Genomic DNA, 25078 nt, shown 5'->3' with positions numbered 1-25078 from the left:
CCCTTCACTTGTTTCTTATGTCTTAAGTTGAAGTATGTAATTTCTGCGACACTACCGCCATGAATGGAATTGCAAAAATAAACAATGTTTTCAAAACAGATTTCTGTTTCCATTTTCATTTTCACATTCTGTCACATTCTGAAAGTAAAAGTGGAGATTTATAGAATAAAGGACTCAAATATTGACCTGTTTCTCACCCACACACACACACAGTTGAAGTCAGAAGTTTACATACACTGAGATTGATGTCATTAAAACCCATTTTTAACCCCTCCACAGATTTCATACTAGCAAACTATAGTTTTGGCAAGTCTTTTAGGATATCTGCTTTGTGCATGACACGAGTAATTTTTCCAACAATTGTTTACAGACAGATTGTTTCACTTTTAATTGACTACATCACAATTCCAGTGGGTCAGAAGTTTACATATACGGAGATAACTGTGCCTTTAAGCAGCTTGGAAAATTTCAGAAAATGATGTCAAGCCCATAGGCAATTAGCCAATTAGCTTCTGATAGGCGACTTGGCTAATTTGATTCAACTGGAGGTGTACCTGTGGATGTATTTTAAGGCCTATCTTCAAACTCAGTGCCTCTTTGCTTTATATCATGGGAAAATCAAAAGAAATCAACCAACACCTCAGAAAAACAAAAAGTCAGGTTCATCCTTGGAGCAATTTACAAATGCCTGAAGGTACCACGTACATCTCTAAAAATAATGCAGCCATCATACTGCTCAGGAAGGTGACGCATTCTATCTCCTAGAGATGAATGTAGTTTGGTGCGAAAAGTGCAAATCAATCTCAGAACAACAGCAAAGGACCTTGTGAAGATGCTGGAGGAAACAGGTACACAAGTATCTATATCCACAGTAAAACAATTTACATAACCTGAAAGGCTGCTCAGCAAGGAAGAAGTCACTGCTCCAAAGCTACAATAAAAAACCCAGATTACAGTTTGCAAGTGCACACTGGAACAAAGATCTTACTATTTCGAGAAATGTCCTCTGGTCTGATGAAATAAAAATTGAACTGTTTGGCCATAATGACCATCGTTCTGTTTGGTGGGAAAAAGGTGAGGCTTGTAAGCCGAAGAACACCATCCCAACTTTGAAGCATGGGGGTGACAACATCATGTTGTGGGGGTACTTTGCTGCAGGAGGGATTGGTGCACTTCATAAAATAGATGGATGGAATATGATGTGGATATATTGAAGCAATATCCCAAGACATCAGCCAGGAAGTTAAAGCTAAAGCTAAAGTCGTAATATGGGTCTTCCAAATGGACAATGACCCCAAGCATACCTCCAAAGTTGTGGCAAAATGGCTTAAGGACAACAAAGTCAAGGTATTGGAGTGGCCATCACAAAGCCCTGACCTCAATCCGAACATTTGTGGGCAGAACTGAAAAGCGTGTTTGTGCAAGGAGGCCTACAAACCTGACCAGTTCTGTTTGGAGGAATGGGCCAGAATTCAAGCATCTTATTGTGAGAAGCTTGTGGAAGCAACCCAAAAAGTTTGACCCAAGTTAAACAGAATAAAGACAATGCTACCAAATACTAACAAAGTGTATGTGAACTTGTGACCCACTGGGAATGTGATAAAATAATTTATAAATAATTCTCTCTAAGATGATTATTCCATTTACTTGCTTTGTAAGGACCTACAGAGTTGAGATATTCTAATAAAAATATTTATTTACATTCAGCAGAATAAAGTCTTAGACATCTGTGATGGCATGAGGGTTAGTAAATGATGAAAGAATTAGTAATTTTGGTGTACTGTCCCTTTAAGCCAATTAAAAGCAAGGAGAAATATGAGATATTACATTTTGTCCCACTCACTTCTGAAATGATGCTACGCCCTTGGCTAACATATTTGTGTTTTTTGGAGGAGGAAGAAAAAATCGGACTGACATTTACTGTTCACTTGATGATGGTCTCCAAAAGGTCAGTTTGTTGTGAAAAGTATTTCTCAGATATTTGTATTCTTCTCCTCTATTCATTGAACTGGTTCTGATAGACAGCTCCCATCAGAGTACACTATGCCTGTAAAATCCACAAATATGTCTGTTTTGCATTCAGGTCCACAGAACGAAGATCTGAGCATTACTTTCGAAGCAGAGAAGTAAAGATAATGATAATGGTCATTTTAGATGCTTTACAGGTCAGTATGGTACAAAATTTAAACGGTGAGCTCTTTTGGCTGCTTATTAAACAATAATGTTATACTTGATTTTGATATACTGTAGCTAATAATGGATTGCAGTTCAAGATTCAAGTCATTCTGCAGTCTAGTGGTTTCCTGATTGTACATTTAACCTCGTGCAACCCCGCGTACACATGTGTGGATGTTGTATTTTCAATTCAATTAAACCAACTGATCTCAGTTCAGAATACTCTGTGCTGCCAAGTAAAGGGTTAAACTTTCGACGTATGATGTCATGTGACATTGAAACCTGTTTGAGTCAAAAGATTAGAGTCTCCAATATGCCTTTTTTTTTTTTTTACATTTTAGTTATTTATCGTGAAACGGCATGCTGCTGAACACAATGCGCACTAATGTGTACAATAGCACATCTTTCCCTAGATATCCTATATTTACTGTGCAATATCACATTGAGAATCAATGGGTTCATCCAAAAGCTGAAAAGTTTTGCTTTCTATGGAGTTAGGAAGAAAATAAGGTGCATTTCAAACTGTTCTGAGACCAGTGCAGACAGACAGCACACAGGAGGTTAAGTCATTCACTAATAGGGAGCAAGGGAGCATCCTATAACTCTCTATGCAGCTAAGTTCATTCAATCAAAGCTTCCTATCAGTAGTTCAGTTTCATGCTGCTGATGATGTTTGAACCTCTTAACATGTTTGGCAGACATGGGGCATTGGTAATCAGTGCATAGATTCATAGACAGTACATTTACTTTGAATGCTAATTAATGCTAATTTCTGTAACGTCTCAGAAACTTGAATAACCAACACTCCTGGAAACATAATAAACAATTTGATTCAAAACATCTGACTTTCTATAGCTATTATTTAACATTTCACAACTCTAGTTACTTTTTTGGGGATATGTATTAGGTGCTACTAGTTACAAATCAAAAAGTGAAATGGGAAATGCACACAGCAGACATGCTCCGGTCTCAGGAGGTTAAAAATACATTTGAGTGTCGCGTGCTCTGGCTGATTGCTAGGACACTGATCGCAAAATTAGATTTTCCTGAAGGAAATACCAGTGACAGCAAAAGAAAAGTGCTGTTGAAAAGTTTTAGGAAAGTTTAGGATTTAGGCTTTCGTTCTGTGTAAATTATATGTTGCATCCGAGTTGCTTAGCTGTTGCTGTCAAAATTATATTTTATATTGCTTTTTTATATACATATACAACCCCAATTCTGAAAAAGTCGGGATAGTATGATAAATGCTAATAAAAACAAAAAGGAGTGATTTGTAAATTATATTCAGCCTTTGATATATTGAAAGCTCTACACATTATATGATTGTTATGCTTTATAGTAAAGGGTGAATATAATTTAAAAATTTTTGTTTTAATAGCATTTTTCATACTGTCCCAAATTTTTCGGAATTTGGGTTCTATAAAATATTAAAATTTGAGTTGTGTAATAATGTGTTTGAAAATATATGTCACCTATCTATAGCTGTATCACCATGCCATGGATGTCTTTCAATGGAGCACGTCATTCAGGATGTAGTAAAACTTGTTTATATAAGGAAGTGCAAAGTAGCATCTAAACCACCACACTAAAGACCAGTTAATGCTCTCTAGGAACACTAGCACAAGCATTCAAATGGCATTACTATAATGCTCTAAAATTGGCATTTTAGGAACATGAAATATAACGAAAGAGCATTTTAGGAACAGGAAATAATTGCACAAAAATGTGTTCAGAGGTGATTGTGGGATACTAGTAGCCCAGTCAGACTTCTCCTTTAAAAAAAACCCATAAATAATAAAACAAATATTGATCTAAATTTAACCACCAAAAGAAACAGCTTTTGATTTGTTGTTTAGCTTGAACTGCGGTCTTCAAGAGAAAAAAATACATTAAACTTGCAAAATGTAAGATTTAACATACTGAAGTTTACTTACAAAAGTAGAGAAAACAACATCATATTGTACAAATAATGCAATATAAACACTTTCATTTAAAATGTTTACCAAAAAAGTGAATCTACATTTTCAATTCTGATATGTGAGATTTTTGAAAACAAGACAAAATTGTATCATTTTCCTGAGGTACATGCTGATTTACTAATTGAGAGTCATAAAAAACCCAAAACCAAACAAATTAAGACAAAATTTCAAAACTTTTTTCATTTGAACAACTACATGGATGCTTTACATTTGCATTTAAAAAACTGTCATATAGTAAATTTTAAAACACTGCTATTCCCCTTTAAGGAAAAAGATATTTACAGATATTTTGTGAAGAGACTTAAAGAGTATAATACACTAAATATGTGGAGTGTTGCATCACTTTGATGACATTTCTACAGCAGGGGGGTCGTCAGTTCCGTTGACATCATAGTCTGCAGTGGGGCCAGACACCAGCACCCTCACACGGTCAGGAAAGTCATCCATTTTAGGGTACAGCAAGAAATCATAGACCAGAGCAGCGGCCACACCACCACACATTGGGCCAACCCAGTAAACCTGAAAATGAAATACAAATTACAATTATGGCCAAGATCTTTAATAAAATCCAAACAATCTTTAAAAGTTCAAAAAATGTGCCACCAACAAACCACCTACAGTCCCACTGACCATATGATGCATACAGAGGAAAAATAACTATATAAAGTATGTATGCAATGCATAGGGGTGCCACACAACGGGGGACGCCAACAGGACCATTTCTAGGCATAGCTGAGTGGAAGGCGTAAACGTTCAAGACTGGGCACCAACATTGGTATCACGTACATGGGTACAATGGGTAATTGCGCTTCTTGGCTGGTATACGCTGAATTGTGCACAAGTCTTTAATAGTCAATAGTCAAAGGTAAGGCTATGTGATACTATTTGCCACTAAGCGTTTATCTAATACAATATGCTTGTTAACTATTAATGTTCAACATATTAAATTAGCTGAACATTAGATTACATAATTATAGATCCTGAATAGTATACAATGAACCCAAGCATAATGCTGGTGTATTTGTATCCCCATATATCACATTGATTTGCAAATGGGAAAACAGAAACATTATTAGTTTGTACCCAGTGGTTGGTAAAATCTCGAAGTATCACTGCTGGTCCGAAGGATCGAGCAGGATTGATTCCACATCCAGTGAAACTGATCTACAAACACAGAGAGATGGAAAAGAGGATGATGAGAATGCGTGCAGGATCTTGGGTGATTGGGCAATAGAAATGAGAAATGTCCTTCTTCCAACAAATTATAATAATAATGCAGACGTCATTGAATTGGTTCTTTGTTTCTTCTTTGTTTTGTTTTATGTTAAATAAAGCAAAAACTATTTGCATGGCTATATACTGTTCTATGTCAATAGAATGACACATATATGCATGCATATTATAACCCTGGCAATATTTCAAACAATAACACGAATGTCCATGCAAAAAAGCAATAGTTGGGCTACTTAGGAAGGTTTGAATGTCGATTACTCACGGCTGTCAAATGGCCCAGACAAACACTGAGGCCGATGGCCAGAGGGGCGGAGCCTTTCACATCCCGCCTTCTTTTATCCGTGGTCGCTATGACACACAGCACTAGCTGGAAGGTAGCCAGGAGTTCAATGCCAACACCTTGACCAGCAGAAATGTCACTGTTGATCTACAACAAAACAAAACAAAACAAACAAAATGCAAAACCAAACCAAAACACAAAACAAAACAAAGCATAACAAAACATAACATAAAACAAAAATGCAAAACAAAACAAAATGCAAAAACAAACCAAAACACAAAACAAAGCAAAAAATAACAAAACAAAACAAAAAAGCGAAACAAAACAAAAGTAAAACAGAAATGAAATCAAATGAAATAAAAATTGTATTAAATAAAATATTTAATTCAGAAAAAACATAAAGAATAAAAGTGAAGAAAAACATTGTATTATTATTGGGCATCCTCAAAAGAGGGTAAGTAATACTAAATTCCATTAACAATTTTTTTGCTTGTTTGTTTGTTTTCACAATTGTGTTCAAATCTATTTAGACAGTTTGTTTTAGACAAATGTGAAGTGTTCTAGGGTCAGTGGGCAGCACTGAGCATAAACAACATCACATGACTTTGTTTACTGCCAGCACAAACAAGTGCATTACACCTTCCTGAATGTTAAGCCACTTGCTAAAGAAAGTATAAACACTGGAGGGAACGCTGCCTCTGAACGTATCGGCCACTGACTGAGCACAAGGTTATTCACACTTATTTTGTCGTACTAAGTTACTTTGTTTTAATGTTTATTGTCATATAAAAATATGGTTATGCATATCTAATCAACATCAAGATTTTAGGTAAAAATGTATATGACTGCCTAAAGGACCAATATTAGGTATATATTAGTATACATATTAGGTACTGTAACTGGTAAGTTTTTACAAATAGAAAATATTTAACAAATCATCCATTTCATGCTAGACATGTTGCTGCAGTACATTCTAAGTTGAATTCATTAAAACTCAAAGCAATATGTACATTTTTAATATTAATAATAAGTAATATTGTAAACAACATTTTACTGCATTTATGACCTTTGTATCGCAACTATGAAGCTCTAACAGTTAAACAGAACAGGAAGGAGAAATGTGACTTAGCAAAGATTCAAACTCACTGTATTTAGCCCCAGGGCATCTCCTTTAGTGACGCCATAGACGATACCACTCGCCACCGCTGCACCCAACATCTGGGCAATGATGTACATGACTGCCTTCAGCAAACTGATCTGACAGCTGGCCAGCAAGCCTAGGGTCACAGCCGGGTTTAAATGGGCTCCGCTGATGTGCCCGAGACTCTGGGCGAGAGTGGCAATGGACAGCCCAAACGCAAGTGCCACCTTGACCTCCTGATCTGGTTTGTCATTGTTCGAGTTTCCAACCGCAGCTGTGATGCTCAGGAAGATGAAGAGGGTCATACCCACCAGCTCTGCCAAAACGGCCCTCCAGAACGCCTTGCTTTTGAGTTCCTTCATGACTTGCAGTTCTGGGCACTCTCAACTGTTTGTGTGGGTCTAAGTTTGTGTGGGCACTCACTAAGTATCTTTTCCAAAAGACAGCATTTATAGGGCAGGTCCTGCTATAGAAACAAGGGGCGGGTTTTAGTGTCTGGGAGCAGAAAGAAGGAGGAAAAAAAAAAGGGCTTTTCTTTCCTTGCGGTGTCCTCTCCACCGTGTCATTTCATTCACACTTTTAAGTATTTCAGAGATCTGCACAATTTGGCCTAATTTGAAGGCTGCAAGAAGACAAACAGAGATAAAAACAAGATTATGACATTTTCAAAAGGATATAATGATAAACAAGGAAGCAAATTGCACAATTACACCATGAGAGTTTCAAGCTCTACTCCTCATAGAAAACTTTTTGCACATATATATAATTGCTTTAAATTTGTTATATATAAAATATATGCTCTAGCCTTAAAATTCCCCAGATCTCAACCCGATTGGGCATCTTTGGGATGTGCTGGACCAACAAGTCCGTTCAACGGCGGCTCCACCTCGCAACTTACAATGCTTGAAGGATCTGCTGCTAATGTCTTGGTGCCAGATACCACAGGACACCTTCAGGGGTCTTGTAGAGTCCATGCCTCGGTGGGTCGGGGCTCTTTTGGTGCACGTGGAGGACCTACAGCATGTTAGGCATGTTTTGGCTCATCACTGTATAAATATATATATATACACTGTATCTTCTAAACTACTTTTACTTGTTAGGAAGACAAATTATGGATAAAGGATATTTGTTATCAGTGGTTTGAAGGTTTATCTGAACCCAGCTGCAAATTAACTTGAGTTATATGAAGATAGGTCATATATTATGCACAAAATCATTTGTGTGTGTTTAAGGGTTTCCTTCTGGCTAATTCATCAGACTTGTAGTTACTGCTTGTATATTAAGCCGCAATTGTACAGTACCTGCTTAAATATATCGGTCTTATTGTACTTTAAAATCCTACTACATGAGCAATATTGAATTAAAGCCAAAGACATGGATATTTCTCTCTTAGATAGCAGGGGAGGAAATGAAAAGTAATTTTCACAGACACATTTAACACTGGTGTCAAACACATTTAACCCCCATAAATACAGCTTGTAACCTTAAACACTGCCATCAGGTGTTCTTTGGTAATATAAATGGAGAACATCAGGATCTAAGATAAACATAGACTCCCAGTGGCTGACCGTGTCCTGGCTTTGGATCAGTTCTGGCTGGCAGAGATCTGTTAAAGCACGTCTGATTTGGGGCCTGTACAAAAAAACCCAAAAAGAAACATGCCCCTAAATAAATCACACATCTGTTTCACTGTGGTTCTGTTGCTGCTGTACAGATCAAACATATAACTGTTTGGCTAAATGAACTAATTTCGTGTCAAGGTTATGGGTGTATATTTTAGATTTGATATAAAATCCTGATAGCTAGGGTGTAAAATGCGTTGATGTATCAGGATGCATTGATCTGACAATAACAACACAAAGCATATGGAATTTATGGAACATGATTGAATCTCAAACATTATTGTATTAAGATGATTTCAAGTGTACTGGATTTTAAAAATAATTATCATATGATTTGACACCGAATTGTGACCCGATTTGATTGACTGTACTGTATCATGTAATAAAGTATCACAGTCTAATCAGATTGTTAAGCAAATATTTAGACTTCTACTGATAATTTACACGAATCATTTTTGTCACCTATTCTTTAAAGTACATAAAGATTAAACAATCTCAAGCAAATATGTAAAAGTATGTAGTATGATGTAATTCAATATTTAGACTGACCCACTGAGAATAGATGAAATGACTTTAGACAGATTCATTTGTTTCGCTGCTACTGAGCAGTGCACACAGAAGGAGTCATTTTGATAAAGGGTTAGTTCACCCAAAAATTCATTTACTCGCCCTCGTGGTGTTACACACCCTTGATAACTTCAAGAATAACTTTGTTGTTGGAACAAATGGAAAATGACAGTAAGTTGATATCCAATGAAAATCTTGCCTTCGCTCTCTGATTTTTCTCATTCATTTTGATCAAAACAGTTCATTAAAGAAGCTTTTGATGATGACAATGTATCTATATTCATGCTTACAGATGGCCAGGCCTTTCAGTGTACACAGATAATGCTGACAGTGTGATTAGCAATGTATATTTTTTATGATTGCTGTTGATAATTATGTTCTACTGAAGCTGCTTGCGTCAGCATTAAACAATCTGCAATTATTTACCATTTTTCAAAATGTGTTTAAAATAATTGACATTTAGAAATGAAGTGCACCCAGCTGACAGCAACCAGCTCAGTGTGTTTCATCAGAGCCGAGACTTATTTCCATAAACAGAAATGTTATAGATGTCCAAATACTTAAAGGAATATTCTGGGTTTTATATAAGTTAAGCTCAATCTACAGCATTTGTGGCATAATGTTGATTATGCACAGAGAGTCTATGGGGTTGTAGTCAGAATCTAAACAAAGAGAGAAATACCATTTCCATGTCCCGTGAAACCATTTCAGTATTGTATGGTGTATAAATGATGACACTTGTAAAGATTTGCACTTGGTTACAGTTGAAGGACATGCTGATGATTTCTAAAGAAAACAATGAAAGAATCACATGTGAACAGAATGTTTTTATTGGGTTTAATTTCCAAGCTTTCATTTTGTAATATAAAATATTGAAGTGCATTAAGGATACCGGTACATATAATGCGAGCTATGAAATGAACCTAAAAGGATTTGAGAATTTTTTTCCCCAAAAGTTTTGCAATGTCATTTCAACCAAAGAATGAATGGCAATTTGAGATGTGGTGGAACTGCCATTTGTTCCTGATGGTTCATGGGAGAAAAAAACCTGAGCGCAACTCTGTACATATCGTTAATGGGTCATTCCTACAATTCGGTGACATTCCAGCTTTGAAACTTTTGAAGAATAAAACATACTTTTACAAGTTTCTTAATGTTTCATCATTACAGGGACATATTAAAGATTGTATTAGTCATATTTATCAAGTTCAGATGTCCATCCAGTTAAATGGGCAGCATCAGAGTGGACATTCAGAGCCACTGCATGGTCTGTGATTGATATCTAGGAAACATATTTCTAAAGTAATATTTACTGTTAACATAAATACTGTGTATTGACATTTTAAATTATATTAATTTTCCCATACAGGGTGGACATGTTAAACTTGATCACATATGACTAACAGCACAAAATAAAGGAAAACATAAATAACACAATAGAGTTATAAACTTCAAATTACTCAAAGTAATTTTGCAGAATGGCTGATGGACACCTGTGTGATGTCATTTCCTAATATACAGTATATCTTCAATGAAAGGTCATGGCATCGTGACATAATTGGGTGTGCAATAAATCAAGGGACACCAAAATCCCTCCACTATCAGTGTTAAAATGACACATTTACCACAAATGAATTCATGTTAGTGAGAGAATGTTACACTAAACTCTTAACTGTATGTGGAGAGAAATAGAAATCCAAAGTTTTTGCATTTATTTTTGTCAAAGATGTTTGGCGTGCAGATTTTGGGACACGAGGAAGTGACACAGTACAATAGAAAAGGATTTCAATTATTTCAAATGTAACTTTAAATGGGTGAAATTAAACACACTTGTAATGGGGACTTAAAATATCACAGAATTGGAGGAATGACTCATATTTACAGTGAGACGCTGCTTAACATTGTAAAACAGCTCGGATGGACACAAAAACGCGTTCAGTGTGAACATCCCCTACTAAACATAAAATGAAAAACGCTTCAATACAATTACCAGGAAGAAGAGAGAAAGGGAGAGAAAAGACTTAAAATGAAAATCTCCTTGGATTAGTATCAGTGTTTTGGCAGTAAATAGTTGAGATCTGGGGGTTTTGGAGGCCAGGACAACACCTTGAACCCTTCATCAGGTTCCTCAAACCATTCCTGAACAATATGTGCAGTGTGGCAGGGCTCATTATCCTACTGAAAGAGGCCACTGCCATCAGGGAATACCATTGCCATGAAGGGGTGTACCTGGTCTGCAACGATGTTTAGGTAGTTGGCATGTGTCAAATTGATGTCTACAAGAACGGCCGGACCCAGGGTTTCCCAGTAGAACATTGCCCAGAGCATCACACTCCCTCCACCGGCTTGTCGTCTTCCCACAGTGCATCCTGGTGTCATCACTTCCCCAGGTAAACGGCGCACATACACACGACCATCCACGTGATACAAAGGAAAACAGGACTCATCGGACCAGGCAACTTTCTTCCACTGCTCCAAGGTCCAGTTCCAACACTTGCGTGCCCATTGTAGGTGCTTTCGATGGTGGACAGGGTGTCATCATTGGCACTCTGTCCGGTTTGAGTCTACATGGCCCCATATGCAGCAGGGTTCGATGCACTTTGCATTTTGACACATTCCTCCCATAATTTTCTGTGACTTGTGCCACAACAGACCTTCTGTCGGTTCGGACCAGACGTGATAGCTTTTGTTGCCCTTGCTCATCAATGAGCCTTGAGTACCCAACACCTTGTCACTGGTTTGTGGTTTGTCCCTTCTCAGACCACTGTCTGTAGATACTCACCACTGCTGACCGAGAGCACCCCACAAAACTTACCATTTCAGAGATGCTCTGTCCCAGTCGTCTGGCCATAACAATTTGGCCCTTGTCAAAGTCTCTCAAGTTTTACTCCTGCCCATTTCTCCTGCATTCAACACATTGACTACCAGAACTGATTGTTTGCTTGCCATCTAATCTACCCAGACCTTGACATGTGGCCTTGTTAGGAGATGATCAATGTTATACTTTTCAACTGTAAGTGGTCATAATGTTTTGGCTCACCAGTGTATATGCACTGCATGACACATTAAATAAACAGAATTTAAAAAGTGTTTCGTAAGAGAGTTTATTTTTTAAAAGCTATTTTTAGTTATTTCATATGGATTAAAAAACATATTTAGAATAAGTTTGAATATGTTCAAATGCAAATAAATCACATATTGTTTTAACGTCTCAAGCCAAATTCACAGGCATAAATGTGTATAATCTTGGTGGGAGTATTAACTGAGACATTGACTGATAAGTAAACATATAGCAATGAAAAGCAGAGTTTGTGATAAAAATAATTGTACTCCCTCTGAAAGCTGTATAGTGTGGGGAATACTTTTAAATGGACTGTACAGGGCAGCAGTCAAGTGACTCTTCATAAATCTCATGTCCAGTTATCAGACACACACTTGAACCTCTTGGCTGTACTCCATAAATGCAGACACTTTACCTGTCGGATCACTATAAACACACAATAAATCACTATTACAGTGTGAAGCATAGGGGAGTACTGCAGTGTAAACTCATTACTTATTTATTTGTTTATATACAATTTTTGTATAAACACTATGCTTATTTTATAGCTTAAAATGTCCATTATTTTATTTATTGTGTATATGTGGGCCACAGTTTAACACAGCACAGTTTATATGCTTATTGAGGTTTATTTCACTGTGACGTTTATAATACAAACACAGAAGCAAACGCCAAGCTCCATGGGGTCATCTCACACACCATCCTTGGAATGTATAGAATGCTGACATAAAACACATACATGCTCAAATCCAGACACATTGAGGGTTAGAAAATAGTATGCACCAGCTTGTACCTTACTGAGAGACAGAGTGCAGTAAATGAGATAAGAACAAAAAATGGGCAATAAAGAAACGGTTTAGCCAAACTGGTCCTTTAAATCACAATACTATGCTGTGGCAGGGCGGAGGGTGGGGCTGGGTCGTGATCCTACACACCTGGTCCCGTATTAGTTAATCAAGCCTCCGCCCTGCCACATATACCTACATTTTTACTAAATTAATTTTATGTGCCTCATGTTATGCGTATTGTGGCAGTTTCCTGGTGAATTGATAGAGGTGCTAAAGCAACAATGACTTTGAATACTTTTTAAATAAATGACAAGTAAAAGGGCAGATTATCAGTTCATAAATATTTCATTTTCGCCCTGTTCTACACACAATGCTATTATATCTTATGACATCAAAACTATTTTACTAAGCAACACATTTGAATGTTTGCTTTAAATATCCAACTGCATTTACAAGCTTGTTTGAGTGTTATCAAATTCAGTGTAGCTCAACTGATAGACTGTTGTACTTGTGATGTAAAGACCTGGGTACGTGTCCTGGAGAGCACGCAAGTCAACATGTAAGCTGAAAGTCTATTAGAAGCAATTGTGTTATTCATGTGACACTTTGCACTGGCGATCTGTCCAGGGTGTCCCCCGCCTTTCACCCAATGTTAGCTGGGATAGGCTCCAGCCCCCTGCGACCCTGTACACAGGATAAGCGGTTGACGATGGATGGATGGATGGATGGATGGATGTGACACTTTGCTTTGAATGACACAATTGGTTAGGGTAGGTAGGTTTTGTTCATTTAAAACTCGATATAGCATTAATAAAAATCGAATTTGTTTGGGAGAACATTTAAATCGCTTTTAGCTCCAATATTTTCTTGTGCTATTTCCAAGTCTTTTGAAGTCATATGATAACTAAGGAAAAGACCAAAATTATCACAAGTCATTATTCACTGAAAATCATGACTTCTGCAAGAGTGTACAAATCTCATCTATGCTTGTATTCAGTTAAAAAATGTCACCTTTAGATTTGCTGCACCAGGTTTGACGTCACGATGGCAAGCAGTATTGATTCTTTTTTATAGATTAACAATTTTTATTGAGTCACATATTTGAACATAAAAAAACAAAACATATATACACAGAATCAACATTAATCCCCACTATTACTCTTTAAAAATAATAGTCCTTACCAGATGGGCTGGAAAGTCTCCAAAAATCTGCAAGACCAAGATTTTACACATCCTGAGAAGCATCAGTGTTGTTCTAGAGGGCTTACACAATTTTGCTTCACTATGATCAAGGACTGAGTCCATCAATAAATTAAAGTCTCCTCCCAATATTATATCATGTGGGGTGCCTCATGCAACATCCCTTCAAGATCTATAAAAAACCCTGAACATTCATTTTATGGGGCTGGGTTGTGATTATACACACCCGGCCCCTTATCAGGCTAATTAAGCTTCCAAAAGGATAAGGGCTGACTGCGGAAGGTGATGCGACGAGAGAGAGATCGTTTATGGTCAGATGACCGTGTGTGTGTGTCATTTGTTTAAGCTTTTCATTAAACTATTATTTATATTGTCAAGCCGGTTCTCGTCTCCTCCTTTCCATTGTTCTCTTTACACTGGTGCCGAAGACCCGGGAAGGAGGAGGGATACACCGTAGTAGAGTTCTCGCTACTACCACGCACCCCAGTGAAACAGCAGGAATGTGACAGGGCTGGGGGTGGGGCCGGGTCATGATTATACACACCCAGTCCCTTATCAGGCTAATTAACCCTCCGAGAGGGATAAGGGCCAACTGCGGAAGGTGGTGCGACGAGAGAGAGATCGTTTATGGTCAGCTGACTGTCATTTGTGTGTTTGTGTCGTTTGTTTAAGTTTTATATTAAAACTATTATTTATATTGTCAAGCCGGTTCTCGCTTCCTCCTTTTCCCTATTCTCTTTACAAAGGACAATGCTTGCTGTGGGCATGTCAATATTTTGCGGCCATCCTTAGTATCTATTCTCAGTATGGCCAGGGACATCAGTGCAAAAGCGACCTTCCATTGATGTAAGAGTTTCTTGCATTCCTTGAATCGATCACGTTTCTCTCTTGTCGAATTCGCAATGTCAGGGAACAAGGAAATGCTGTGGTTCTTCCAAGAAAGCCCTCCTTTACTCCTTGCCTCGCGTAACACGATATCTTTATCAGATGTTCTCAGAAATTTGGCCTTCCATGGATCTCTGAGCTGGGACTTTGTGAGCTCACTTGATTTCCAGCTTATGGCCTGTTAGGTCGAGTAGACTCTGAAAGAGCTTGTCTAGGAATTTCACCATATCTCTGCCCTCCTCATGCTCAGGAATTCCAACTATTCTGATGTTGTTTTGCCAATTATGATTTTCAAGGTCTTCCAACTTTTTTCAAATGCGTTCCAAATCTACTTTGGTTGCTATTGGGTTAGCAGCTAACTCCCTCTCCGATGACTCCAGGTAATTGGTCCGTTTCTCGATGTCCCCGAGTCTTTTAACCAACTCAGAAACTTCCATCTCCATCGCAGTGATTGATCAACATATTACCACAAGATCCTCTAAGTCTGCCACGACCTTCATCAGCTTCACGGACATACTCGCCAGTTGATGCTGAATTTCTCCCACCGCATCTTCCAAACTGAGTCCGTGGTCTGCAGCCCTGTCCGGGGTATCAGCTTGAGCACATAAGTGTATTTTAATATCTCCAGAGCCCAAGTATTTTGAATTCTTTGACATGTTGACTTCTTAGAACAGTAGCAGGGTGTATCGAATCGCACCGGTTTAATACAAAAAAAATAATTAAATATAGTGCGCAGAGCTCGCCAATTGTGATGCAATCATTTGAATACATGCAAATGAGATTTGAGAGCTTTGACAGAGAAGAAGATTATCAGTGAACATTGACTTAGATTGTGGTCTGTTTCTCACTGAAGCTAACATTTTTCTTTCAGAGGACTTGAAATATTGCCCACAACTTGTATGGACTTCTTTTATAATACATTTAGTGTTTTTGTCTAAATCAATTGCCATGGAGTAAATTATGACAATAATTATGACATGATTATGATTAAACTACCACTATAATAAACATTTAGCAATTTTACTTGAACTCTAAGTGCAAAAATAAACAATACACACTGAAAAATTGTTTTTTTTTTTATTAAAAAACAACATTGCTTAATTTAATAACATCTAAATTAACAGGTTTTATTGAATTCTAAATTATTATTAAACATACCTGAATCAATGAGATCACATTAGTTGACACCAAAAAAACTTGTTTTAAGGATTAGATCAGGAAGAAATAGCTACTTAAAATAACAATTGTAGGTTAACACTATTTATGGATTAAATGAATCTATACTATGAAGTTTCATATATTGGTCCAACACAATAAGACCTATTGTCGATGCTAAAGAGAAAATAGCCTGAGCTCTGAGAGTTAACCAGCCACAAAACACTGTGACAGACAAGAACTCAGTTCACTAATTGCTCATATGTACCTAATTACTTCATACTGCCTCCAGGAAGAGAGGAATCCCCAAACAAAGACCCAGATCTCAACAGCTATTGTTTCCATGGGAAATGAAGACGATCGAATGAGAGCTTCAAAAAAGAGGTTCAAGAGGATAACAGTGGGCGAGAAAAATAAGCTTGTGTATTTCGAAGAAGACATCTGACAAATAAGGAGTGGCCACTAATTACCACTAGTCTCGTGCTTGATTATGTGACAGAGATTTTCTTTTTTTACATTTTCTGAAAGTAAGTGGTGCTTACCCATGAAAAACAGAACCCATGACTGGGAAAATGTTCACATTTGAATTGATGCAAAAATGTTTTATGGGGATGGCACTACTCAGTAATTCAGGTGAATGGGGTTGATTTTAGAGTACATGAAATTTCCCATATAATAATGTTTTTTCTTTTAGCACATTTTTATGTAGTTGCTAGGGTGTTTTGTGTGGTTGCTAGGTGGTTTCTTACTGGCCCAAGACATTAGAGCCCCCTCCCCATACCAAAGTTTTACTCTAATCCCAAGTATGAGCTATAATAATAAAATAAATAAAAACATCAATACATTTTACCTAGTTTTGAATGAACTCTACTTGACATACAATATTGCTTCAAGAAAACAAACTTTTACTGTATACACACTGTTATCAGGCCACAAATAATCAAAAACAGCCTCAGAGCTGTTTATAAATAAGCCCATCCCCTCATTGTTTAATGTCTTAATGCTTTAGCGGTCCCGCCAAAACTTGAAGCTTGTTGTGTTAACAACTGTGCTAGCTGGCCCCATCTCTCCAGGAGCCCAGTCTCTCTCAAAGTCCTTATTCAGTACAGGATGACGGTATCGTTAAAGTACAAATAGCTGTCACGAGGGCTGTCTCTAATGAGCACTGAACTTGGCTCTCCGCAGGAGCAAACCCTACTGCCAGATTCATTATGTAATTCTACAGAAATTAAACACATTCATGCTGGATAAACTGAAACGTAAGCTGAACTGACATTGTGTGTACCCTTCAAGCGAGCTACAAGCTGGTCAAGACTGTTTTATGTATAGGCTAGTACGTTTCACAACATATGATTTCAAAACAACTAAAAAGAAAATCAAGTCATGATGCCCTCAGTGAGCAAGCTAAAGTCAACAATGGCGACTCTATATGGTGCTTAATTGGAAGAGGGGGAAAACCTTGGGTGGTTTGGGAACCCACCCTCTTCAGGCAAGGCACACATTAAGGTAAATGTACAAATACCAAATTATTTAGTTACAAAATATTAGTATGAGTAAATAAGGGCCTGTATTCACAAAAAATCTTAAGGCTAAAACCAGCTTCTAACGTGGAAATTTATGAGCAACTCTTAAAAATTAGGGGCGTGTCACTCCTAATTTTAGGACTCATAAAATTTGAATCTTAGAGTAATTTATTAAGCATTATAACGCTAAAAGATGCTCCTATCGTTTGCCTTGTTAGCAGTTTGATTATTACTTTATGGTCTTCACCTGCCCTGCTTGTTATCCCTCCTGATTTCTCTCCCTACTTATTCTCCTTTGTGTGCTCTGTTGCAAGATCGTTGTCTCTACCTTGCCTAGTCGGTCTTGCCGTGTTTTCTTTAGTCTTGTTATTTTATTTATTTATTTATTTTTTGTTTCTTGTTTTTTCTCTCCCCCTGTGAGAGTTTGGTTTTGTTATTATTCATTCCCACTGCAGTGCTTCTGACCATCCTGAGGAGGAGGAGCCAAATAAGGCGTCCGAGCCCCAGTCGCTGCCAGCGCTCCCGGCCATGGAGGCCGTTCCCCAGTCGCTGCCAGCGCTCCCGGCCATGGAGGCCCTGCTCAATTAAATGTTTAAAATCTGTCCTTGATACTATCTTTAACCACTGCAGAATGCACACTGTTAAGGGGACTAATCCTTATACCTACAGCAAGAAAAACAGATCAAGCAATACTACACAGAGACCTGCCTTCCTACCACAGTAGTCTTAAACTGGCTGATTAATTAAACTATGAAGTAGATTTTAAACAATTGCTTTGAGTCCACAAAGTGCGAACTGACTATGACCCAGTCTTGTTGCTGAATATGGTTACAGGAGGAATGTGACAAAGAAAAACTTTAATTTTGGTTATAATCAAATTCAAGTTTTGAGCCTTTTTGACCATTTGCCATTTTAATTTGTCTTCTGTTTAGATTTAATTCTAATCCTAACCCAACCCTAAAAGCATCATATATTTACCTAATTACCCAATAATATTTTTAGCTCACAAAAGCATGTCACCTTAAATGAATTATTGGGGGCAATCTTGGTATTCTAAATTGGTTGTCTAATTTAGCAACATGATTTCTGTCATTTTATTTTTAGAGACATAAGAATACCTCACATCATTCCTGAAGGTTCATTAAAGATCAAAACATCTCAGTGCAGCGTTGAGACTGTACGGTGCAGGAAACAGTAACAAAAATCTGTTTTTTTAATGGTGTAACTATTTATCGCACTTCCACTTAGGCTGTGTAATTAGTCTGCTTCACAGAAAGCTGATTATCTTATGTAATCACTAGGATATCCTTTGATTTTTGAATGAAACTAGCCCAAATACGGAAAGGAGAAGTATTTTTTATGTGTGGTGGGTTTTTCACACTTGCTCCAGAATATTGTGCTGAGCAACATTTATCTTTCAAAGATGAAATGATAATTTCTAAAATAGATCCAATAATGTCCCATTTATCTCTGTGTTCAAAAGCATGCCATCATAAAAGGCCAACAACAGCCAGAAACAATGTTTGAAAACTTTGAATTGCAGATTCATAAAAAGATGAATTAGATCCAATCTTTTAGATTACCATTCTGTCGCTCAACAATACAATTACCTTCCTATGTGTGTTTTGCTTGCTCATATTGTTGTCATGGCTACTATCTCTACACAGCCAAAAAACTAGAGATTGTGCTTTTAGGGTGGTTGTCCCTTATTTTCTTAGGAAAAACAATGGTAAATTCTAGTCTTTCTCAATTCAAGTAGATAGGAGCTGTACTTATATAACTGGAAATAGCTAACCAATTATGCCAAGTGGACTGGCTTGCTTTAGAAACTACTTTGAGGTAATATAAATTGTGAAAATGTTTACTTTCTCAAAACAAACCCTGATTTTGCTGAGTGAAGTAATTCCTTAAATACTCATATCTAAATGTGCAAGCTTTACTCAGCTTCTTTTTAGACAGTAAACAGTGCTTTTGCATTGGATGGGGTTGATGTCCACACTTCTTTTGAATTGCCCTTAGATGTACTGGTGAGATTGCAAATATGCAGATGGCTTTATGAGTGACTAGCTACTCTTAACTCTTTGTGTTCATGTTAAAAAAAGGGGGCCCAATCTTATCTAGAAAAAAGAAGGACCTACAAATACTTATGTCATCCTGTTAGATTTTGCATATGGTGGGATCATGAGAGAGGTCACAGAGGAACTGTTTTGGGCCTTATTTCCCAAATACATCGTAAGCCTAGTTGGTAAAAATTATCGTACAATCATCTTAGAATTACGGGCTTTTCCCCAAAAGCATCCTTACTTAAGTAGTACTTGAAAATCGTTGCAGATGTATGAGTGCTCTAGAGTAATAGTAGAGAGCATAAAAGGATTGTAAGGACACTTCAGACACTTCAGACACCTGCAGGACAATCACAAAATTACCCTTCATACAATTTAATGCAGTTAATATTGAGATTTTTACACTTTATACAATAGTATACATTGTGATGTGAAGCTTTAATTTTCTTTTTTTATTTAAATAGAATATCTTTATATAAGACAAACTTACCATGAGCTCCAAGGTTGTTAATCGATAGTTTATGCTACTGTTGAATCTATAAATCCATCAACATAGAAATTATATTTAATAGTGGATTTCCTGGTAGAACTACACTACTCATTATCCTGGAGGGATCCACCAATTAGAGAATCTTGGGCAATAAAGGGCATCAAACAAGAGAATCATTTGAGATGAGCAATTTCAGTGCAGAACCGATCACCATTGATCACGGCTGGTGAATGTTGGCTAGAATTGAGCTTTTTCAGCAACAGAGCAAATTAACGCCAATCACACAATACTGTGACTGCCTTTGATCTAGTATGTGACTGATCCAATACAAGAAGTGAGAACTGTCTGTCTTGACAGTAATTATTTCACTTCTCCCCTGACTACAGCTGCCTACTCTCGTCTTCTTTCAAGGCAAAGCGTTCGACATCTTAATCAAGCCTAAGCTCTGCCATGACTGACCGCTTCCAGGACACACTGTGAATGACAAGTATACTGAATTGTTTCTATACTTGTAATCATAACTTTAAATCAATAGATTTATATTTTTCATTTTTCATTTGATTAAGTCATTCATAATTGTGACACACACAAAGTATGTGCATATTTGTGTAATTTGTTCAAATGTGATCAAATATGTTTTTCATTTATGTGAATTTATATTTCTATATAAATGGTTTAAGAAAATAGCAAGATATGCAAAAACTCAGTTTTTTTTGAGTGTTTTCTGAGTGAGGGACTTTTATTATAACATTTTCATGTCTGGTGAGGGATTTCAGGAAATCGTGGGTGAAGCAGCACTTCTGTGAATGTCTCCTCATAACAGTTGAGGAGCTGAGATGAACAGACCCATTCTCTCCTGTCTCCTTAATTTGTTCCTGTTTTACAACTCACTTTTAGCGCCAATCGTTTGACATTTCACCCAGAAAATGGAGCTCACACATGCACAAACGTTCAACAACACTTCCAGCTTCGGCCTCTTCGGCAAAATCTGTGTTATTCATTAAACGCCCACGATCCTGTTTAACCAGTTGCAATCAGCACTGAAATAGCGCTGCGTTTCAGTATTTAAGACTATGTCCACATTTATACAGTGTGGCAGGGCGGAGGCCAGGGGCCAGGTCGTGATCCTACACACCCGGTCCCGCATTAGGCTAATCAAGCCTTCGAGAGAGGGATAAAGGTCGACTGCAGAGGATCGTGTGGGAGAGAGAGATCGTTAACGTACATGTCCGTCATGTGTGTGTTTGTGTCCTTGTTTACAGTTTACCAATTAAACTATTATTTATATTGTCAAGCCGGATCTCGCCTCCTCCTTTCCATTGATCCCTTTACACTGGTGCCGAAAACCCGGGAAGGAGGAGGGATACACCTTAGTAGAGTTCTCACCACTACCGTCCACCCCAACGGAGCAGCCGTGGCCATCTGCCAGGGGGCGAGGAGCCCAGCCGCCTGGAAGAGGACGATGGCCGCATACCGCGAGGGGAGAAGGGGCTCCTAACCGAAACTGAAAGCCAACATGGCCGCCGGACAGGCCACCTCCGCCCTGCATGCCATGGCCCTCCTGCAAATCCACCAGGCCAAGGCAATAAAAGATCTGCACATGGGTAGTCCTGATCCTGATGTGCTGCAGGAACTGTGCTCAGCTACCGACCTCGCCCTCCGGGCCATGAAGGTCACAGCACAGGCACTTGGACAGGCGATGGCCACCCTTGTGGTCCAGGAACGTCATCTGTGGCTGAACTTGGTCGAGACTTGGTCGGAAACTGACAAAAACTGCTTTCTCAAGCCCCCATCTCCCAGCTCAGCGACACCGTTAAAGACTTCGCCCATCAGTTTTCAGCAGTGAAGAGGCAGACGGAGGCCATCCAACACATCCTACCACGGCATCGGCCTACATCCAGCCGAGCCTTCCCCTGAAATCAGCAGGTAGCTCCACCTCAACCATGGCCCAGCTCTCAGCACTGGCGTAGAGCTACTCACAGGAAGCGGACGGCCCCATCTCACAAACCTCCTGAAGGACCCGGAAGGCTCCCAAACGTTCCTGAGACAGACCACCCAGGGGATGAAATGTTTGCTCAGGAGCTGGTAGCCAGACCACTCCGGCCCAAATCCTTGGTTTCCATTTTTTCATTTGCCGCACCCCCTTTGGGCTGCGGTACCCACTTTTTCAATAAAAGAGTGGGTCACTTGGCCAGTGCCTGCAAACGCCATTCTTACGGTGCCCCGGAGTCGCAAAGGAGCCATTGCTGCATCCATGCACTTCATGAATGTGTGGGGTGATAAGGCTAGGCCGAATGGAATAACCAGGAAATATCTGCTGTAGTAACCTGACTCTCTCTCTGGAAGGGGAACATGTTCTATGGCCCTTTTGACCAAGAGATTTTGCAGTTCTTCCCATAGTAGACATACTTGTTCCGGTTTCACAGTAGTGGGAACCACGCCATTGAAACGCGGAGGACAACAAATTGAATTCTGAATTGAATTGAAATGCCTTTTTCTACTGTTCTTAGGACCCACATAGAAACACCTGACAGTAGCTTTCACGCTTCCAGGTTCTCTGAGATGGGTATACATTTTGACACTTCCTCTTGAGGGGATGTTGAGTGTCCTGGACTGTGGCAGGAAGCAACGGAACACCCAAAATTTTGCTGGAAACCGCTAACTCCCAAAACACAAGACGCGGCGGTAATGGAAAGGTTTCGTGGGGGTATCGGACGTTTCACACGCCCCATCCCGAGGGGGGCTACCCCCACAAGGCTGAGTGCAAAACCATCAGGTCTATCTCTACTTGGAGATGACGGTCCTGAGGACTTGATTTTGGGGGCTGCTAAGGGCAACGAGTCGGTCCCCAGTCTCTACGAGGGGGAGCGTGATTCACCACGCTCTGTTTTTGAGCCTCCCTTCTAGAAGGACCGGGGCGGGGCTGGGAGGCTGGCGGCCCCTCTCCCTGAGTGCGGCGAGGAAGGAATTGCCCGCAGGCTTCCTCATTACTTTTCGCCTCTTGAAACCTGGTGATAATCGTGTTCATAGAGTCACCAAATAAGCCAGAAGGCGAAATCGGGGCATCGAGGATAAACACTTTTTCTTTGTCTCTGATGCCCGAAAGGTTTAGTCATAAATGTCTCTCCGTGCTGACCAAAGTAGCAATAGACCGGCAATGACGCGAGCCGTCTGTTTGGTCGCCCAGAGAGACAGATCTGTGGCACGAGGAAGCTCTGTGAAAGCCTCTTTGTCAGCCATACTGCCCGCACTCAAGTCCTTTAACATGTCAGCCTGGTACGCCTGCAACACTGCCATAGTGTGTAGGGCAGCACCTGCCTGATCTGCTGCCTGATAAGCTTTCCCCACAAGCGTGGAGGTGGTCCTGCATGGCTTTGTGGGGAGCTCATCATGGAGGTCATCAAAGAAAGGAAGGGACTGATGTAGCGTTCCCTTCCTTTGGCCACCAGATAGAAATCTGTATTCCAGTTTGGAAAGTTTGGGGGTCTCTTGTTCACATGGCCATTCTAACTGTAGTCTGGCCACAGCCCGAGCAACCACCTCGAGTAATTCCTCAGCCGCTTTATTATTGTGCGTGGAATGCTCAGAGGTGGGTAGCTCGAAGTCCGCAGACACAAGAAGTTCAGCGTCCCCCTCATGAACCAAAGAGGCACCAGAGCGCGCTTCAGGATCACGAGAAGGACCGGCTGGATCTGGGGAGAAAGCGAGCGATAGGGACGGACCTGTCTCTCGCTCCACAGCCAGATCCATATGAGAGCCCCATGATGAAAGAGTGGGCGCTGGCTCTCGGAAGTAAGCGAGACAAGTGCGAAACATTTTGACTGAAAACAGATCGCAATGCTAGCACCCGCCCCATCCCAACAAAAGAGCAGCATGCTCTTCCCCCAAACACACAAAATAAAAACTGGTTTGTGTCCTTTTCAGCCATAGAGCGTAAATACCGGAACACACACCGCTTGCTTTGTTTATCAGTCATTCTTGAAAGAGAAAGGTTTTCTGCGCACTGCCTAACAAATTCTAACTCCTAACAGATAAAAGTAGAAAATTTTTGACAGGGTTGAGAAGCACAACACACACAGAGTGGTCTGAAGACAAAAGACCTGACAATGCATGTGGCGCATCTATTTATAGCCCCTGTACTGGCGCATCTTGATGATGTCACCGGCGGACATGCTCATGGCCTGATGAGTTCAATCAGAAGCATATTGCTAGGCATATTTAATTATATTCTGATATGTGAACGTGTACATTTTTTGTATTTTTTTTTGTCATGTTTAATGAGGCAAGACCTGAGCACGTCACGGCTTAAGTAATGTGTCCTCTCGTAAAAAGCATTCACGTAGCACATGTGCAACTAAAGGTCTTAATTATGTGGATGAGGCAGTGTGTGACATTTTTTTTAACTATATTCTGAGATGAATTATTACTACTACATATAAGTAATACAAATAAATTATTCATTAAAACACTTTTAAATAATTATTTTCAATTAAAAAAAATGATAACATTCAGAACTGCATTCATGGTCAGTACACCATTTGATCATATGCATACACAATTGCTATTAATCCCAGTCACATATTGTGTAGGAGCAAATCCGCATTCGATTTAATCCCATCAGCATGACATCTTAACTCTTAATAAAGGGATTAAGTCACAAGTAACCATTATCTTTATGCTAAGCTTAAATTAGTTGCATGAGTTATAACTTGGCAACACATCAACAGGCTGAGTCAGACTCTTGTCACATGGGTTACTCTGAAGTGCCCTTATCACTGAACATCTGCACTCTTTACACAAACAACTGCTGTTCCAAAACCACACCACGGATTAGAACTGTCTCAGCATTCCTGCTCATCTTTGTAGGCATGACAGTTCCATTCCTTGACCTCTGGACCTGTTATTTACACTTCCCG

At 39.1% G+C, this 25078-nt stretch overlaps 1 protein-coding gene across 1 annotated transcript; it reads right to left on the bottom strand.

The window, feature by feature from the left end:
- Nucleotides 1–4126: 4126 nt before the first annotated feature.
- On the bottom strand, nt 4127–7235 carry LOC127649791 (aquaporin FA-CHIP-like). The gene is made up of 4 exons (XM_052135033.1): nt 6814–7235; nt 5650–5814; nt 5238–5318; nt 4127–4673 (listed from the first exon to the last, which is right to left on the bottom strand). The coding sequence occupies exons 1-4, from the start codon at nt 7168–7170 to the stop codon at nt 4494–4496; spliced, it is 783 nt and encodes a 260-aa protein (XP_051990993.1). The 5' UTR covers nt 7171–7235; the 3' UTR covers nt 4127–4493.
- Nucleotides 7236–25078: the final 17843 nt, after the last annotated feature.

The sequence above is a fragment of the Xyrauchen texanus genome, chromosome 9, assembly GCF_025860055.1.
Source record: "Xyrauchen texanus isolate HMW12.3.18 chromosome 9, RBS_HiC_50CHRs, whole genome shotgun sequence".
In the NCBI taxonomy this organism is placed as follows: Eukaryota; Metazoa; Chordata; class Actinopteri; order Cypriniformes; family Catostomidae; genus Xyrauchen; species Xyrauchen texanus.
Note: the sequence above shows the minus strand (reverse complement) of the source record. Positions and strands in the feature narration are given on the sequence as shown.

Excerpts from the sequence above, each read along its gene's own strand:
- LOC127649791 (XM_052135033.1), bottom strand. The coding sequence starts at position 7,170 with ATGAAGGAACTCAAAAGCAAGGCGTTCTGGAGGGCCGTTTTGGCAGAG. Across the intron at positions 5,815-6,813 it reads ATGCCCTGGGGCTAAATACA|ATCAACAGTGACATTTCTGC; the intron begins GTGAGTTTGAAT and ends GTTTTGTTGTAG. Across the intron at positions 4,674-5,237 it reads GAGATTTTACCAACCACTGG|GTTTACTGGGTTGGCCCAAT; the intron begins GTACAAACTAAT and ends TTTCATTTTCAG.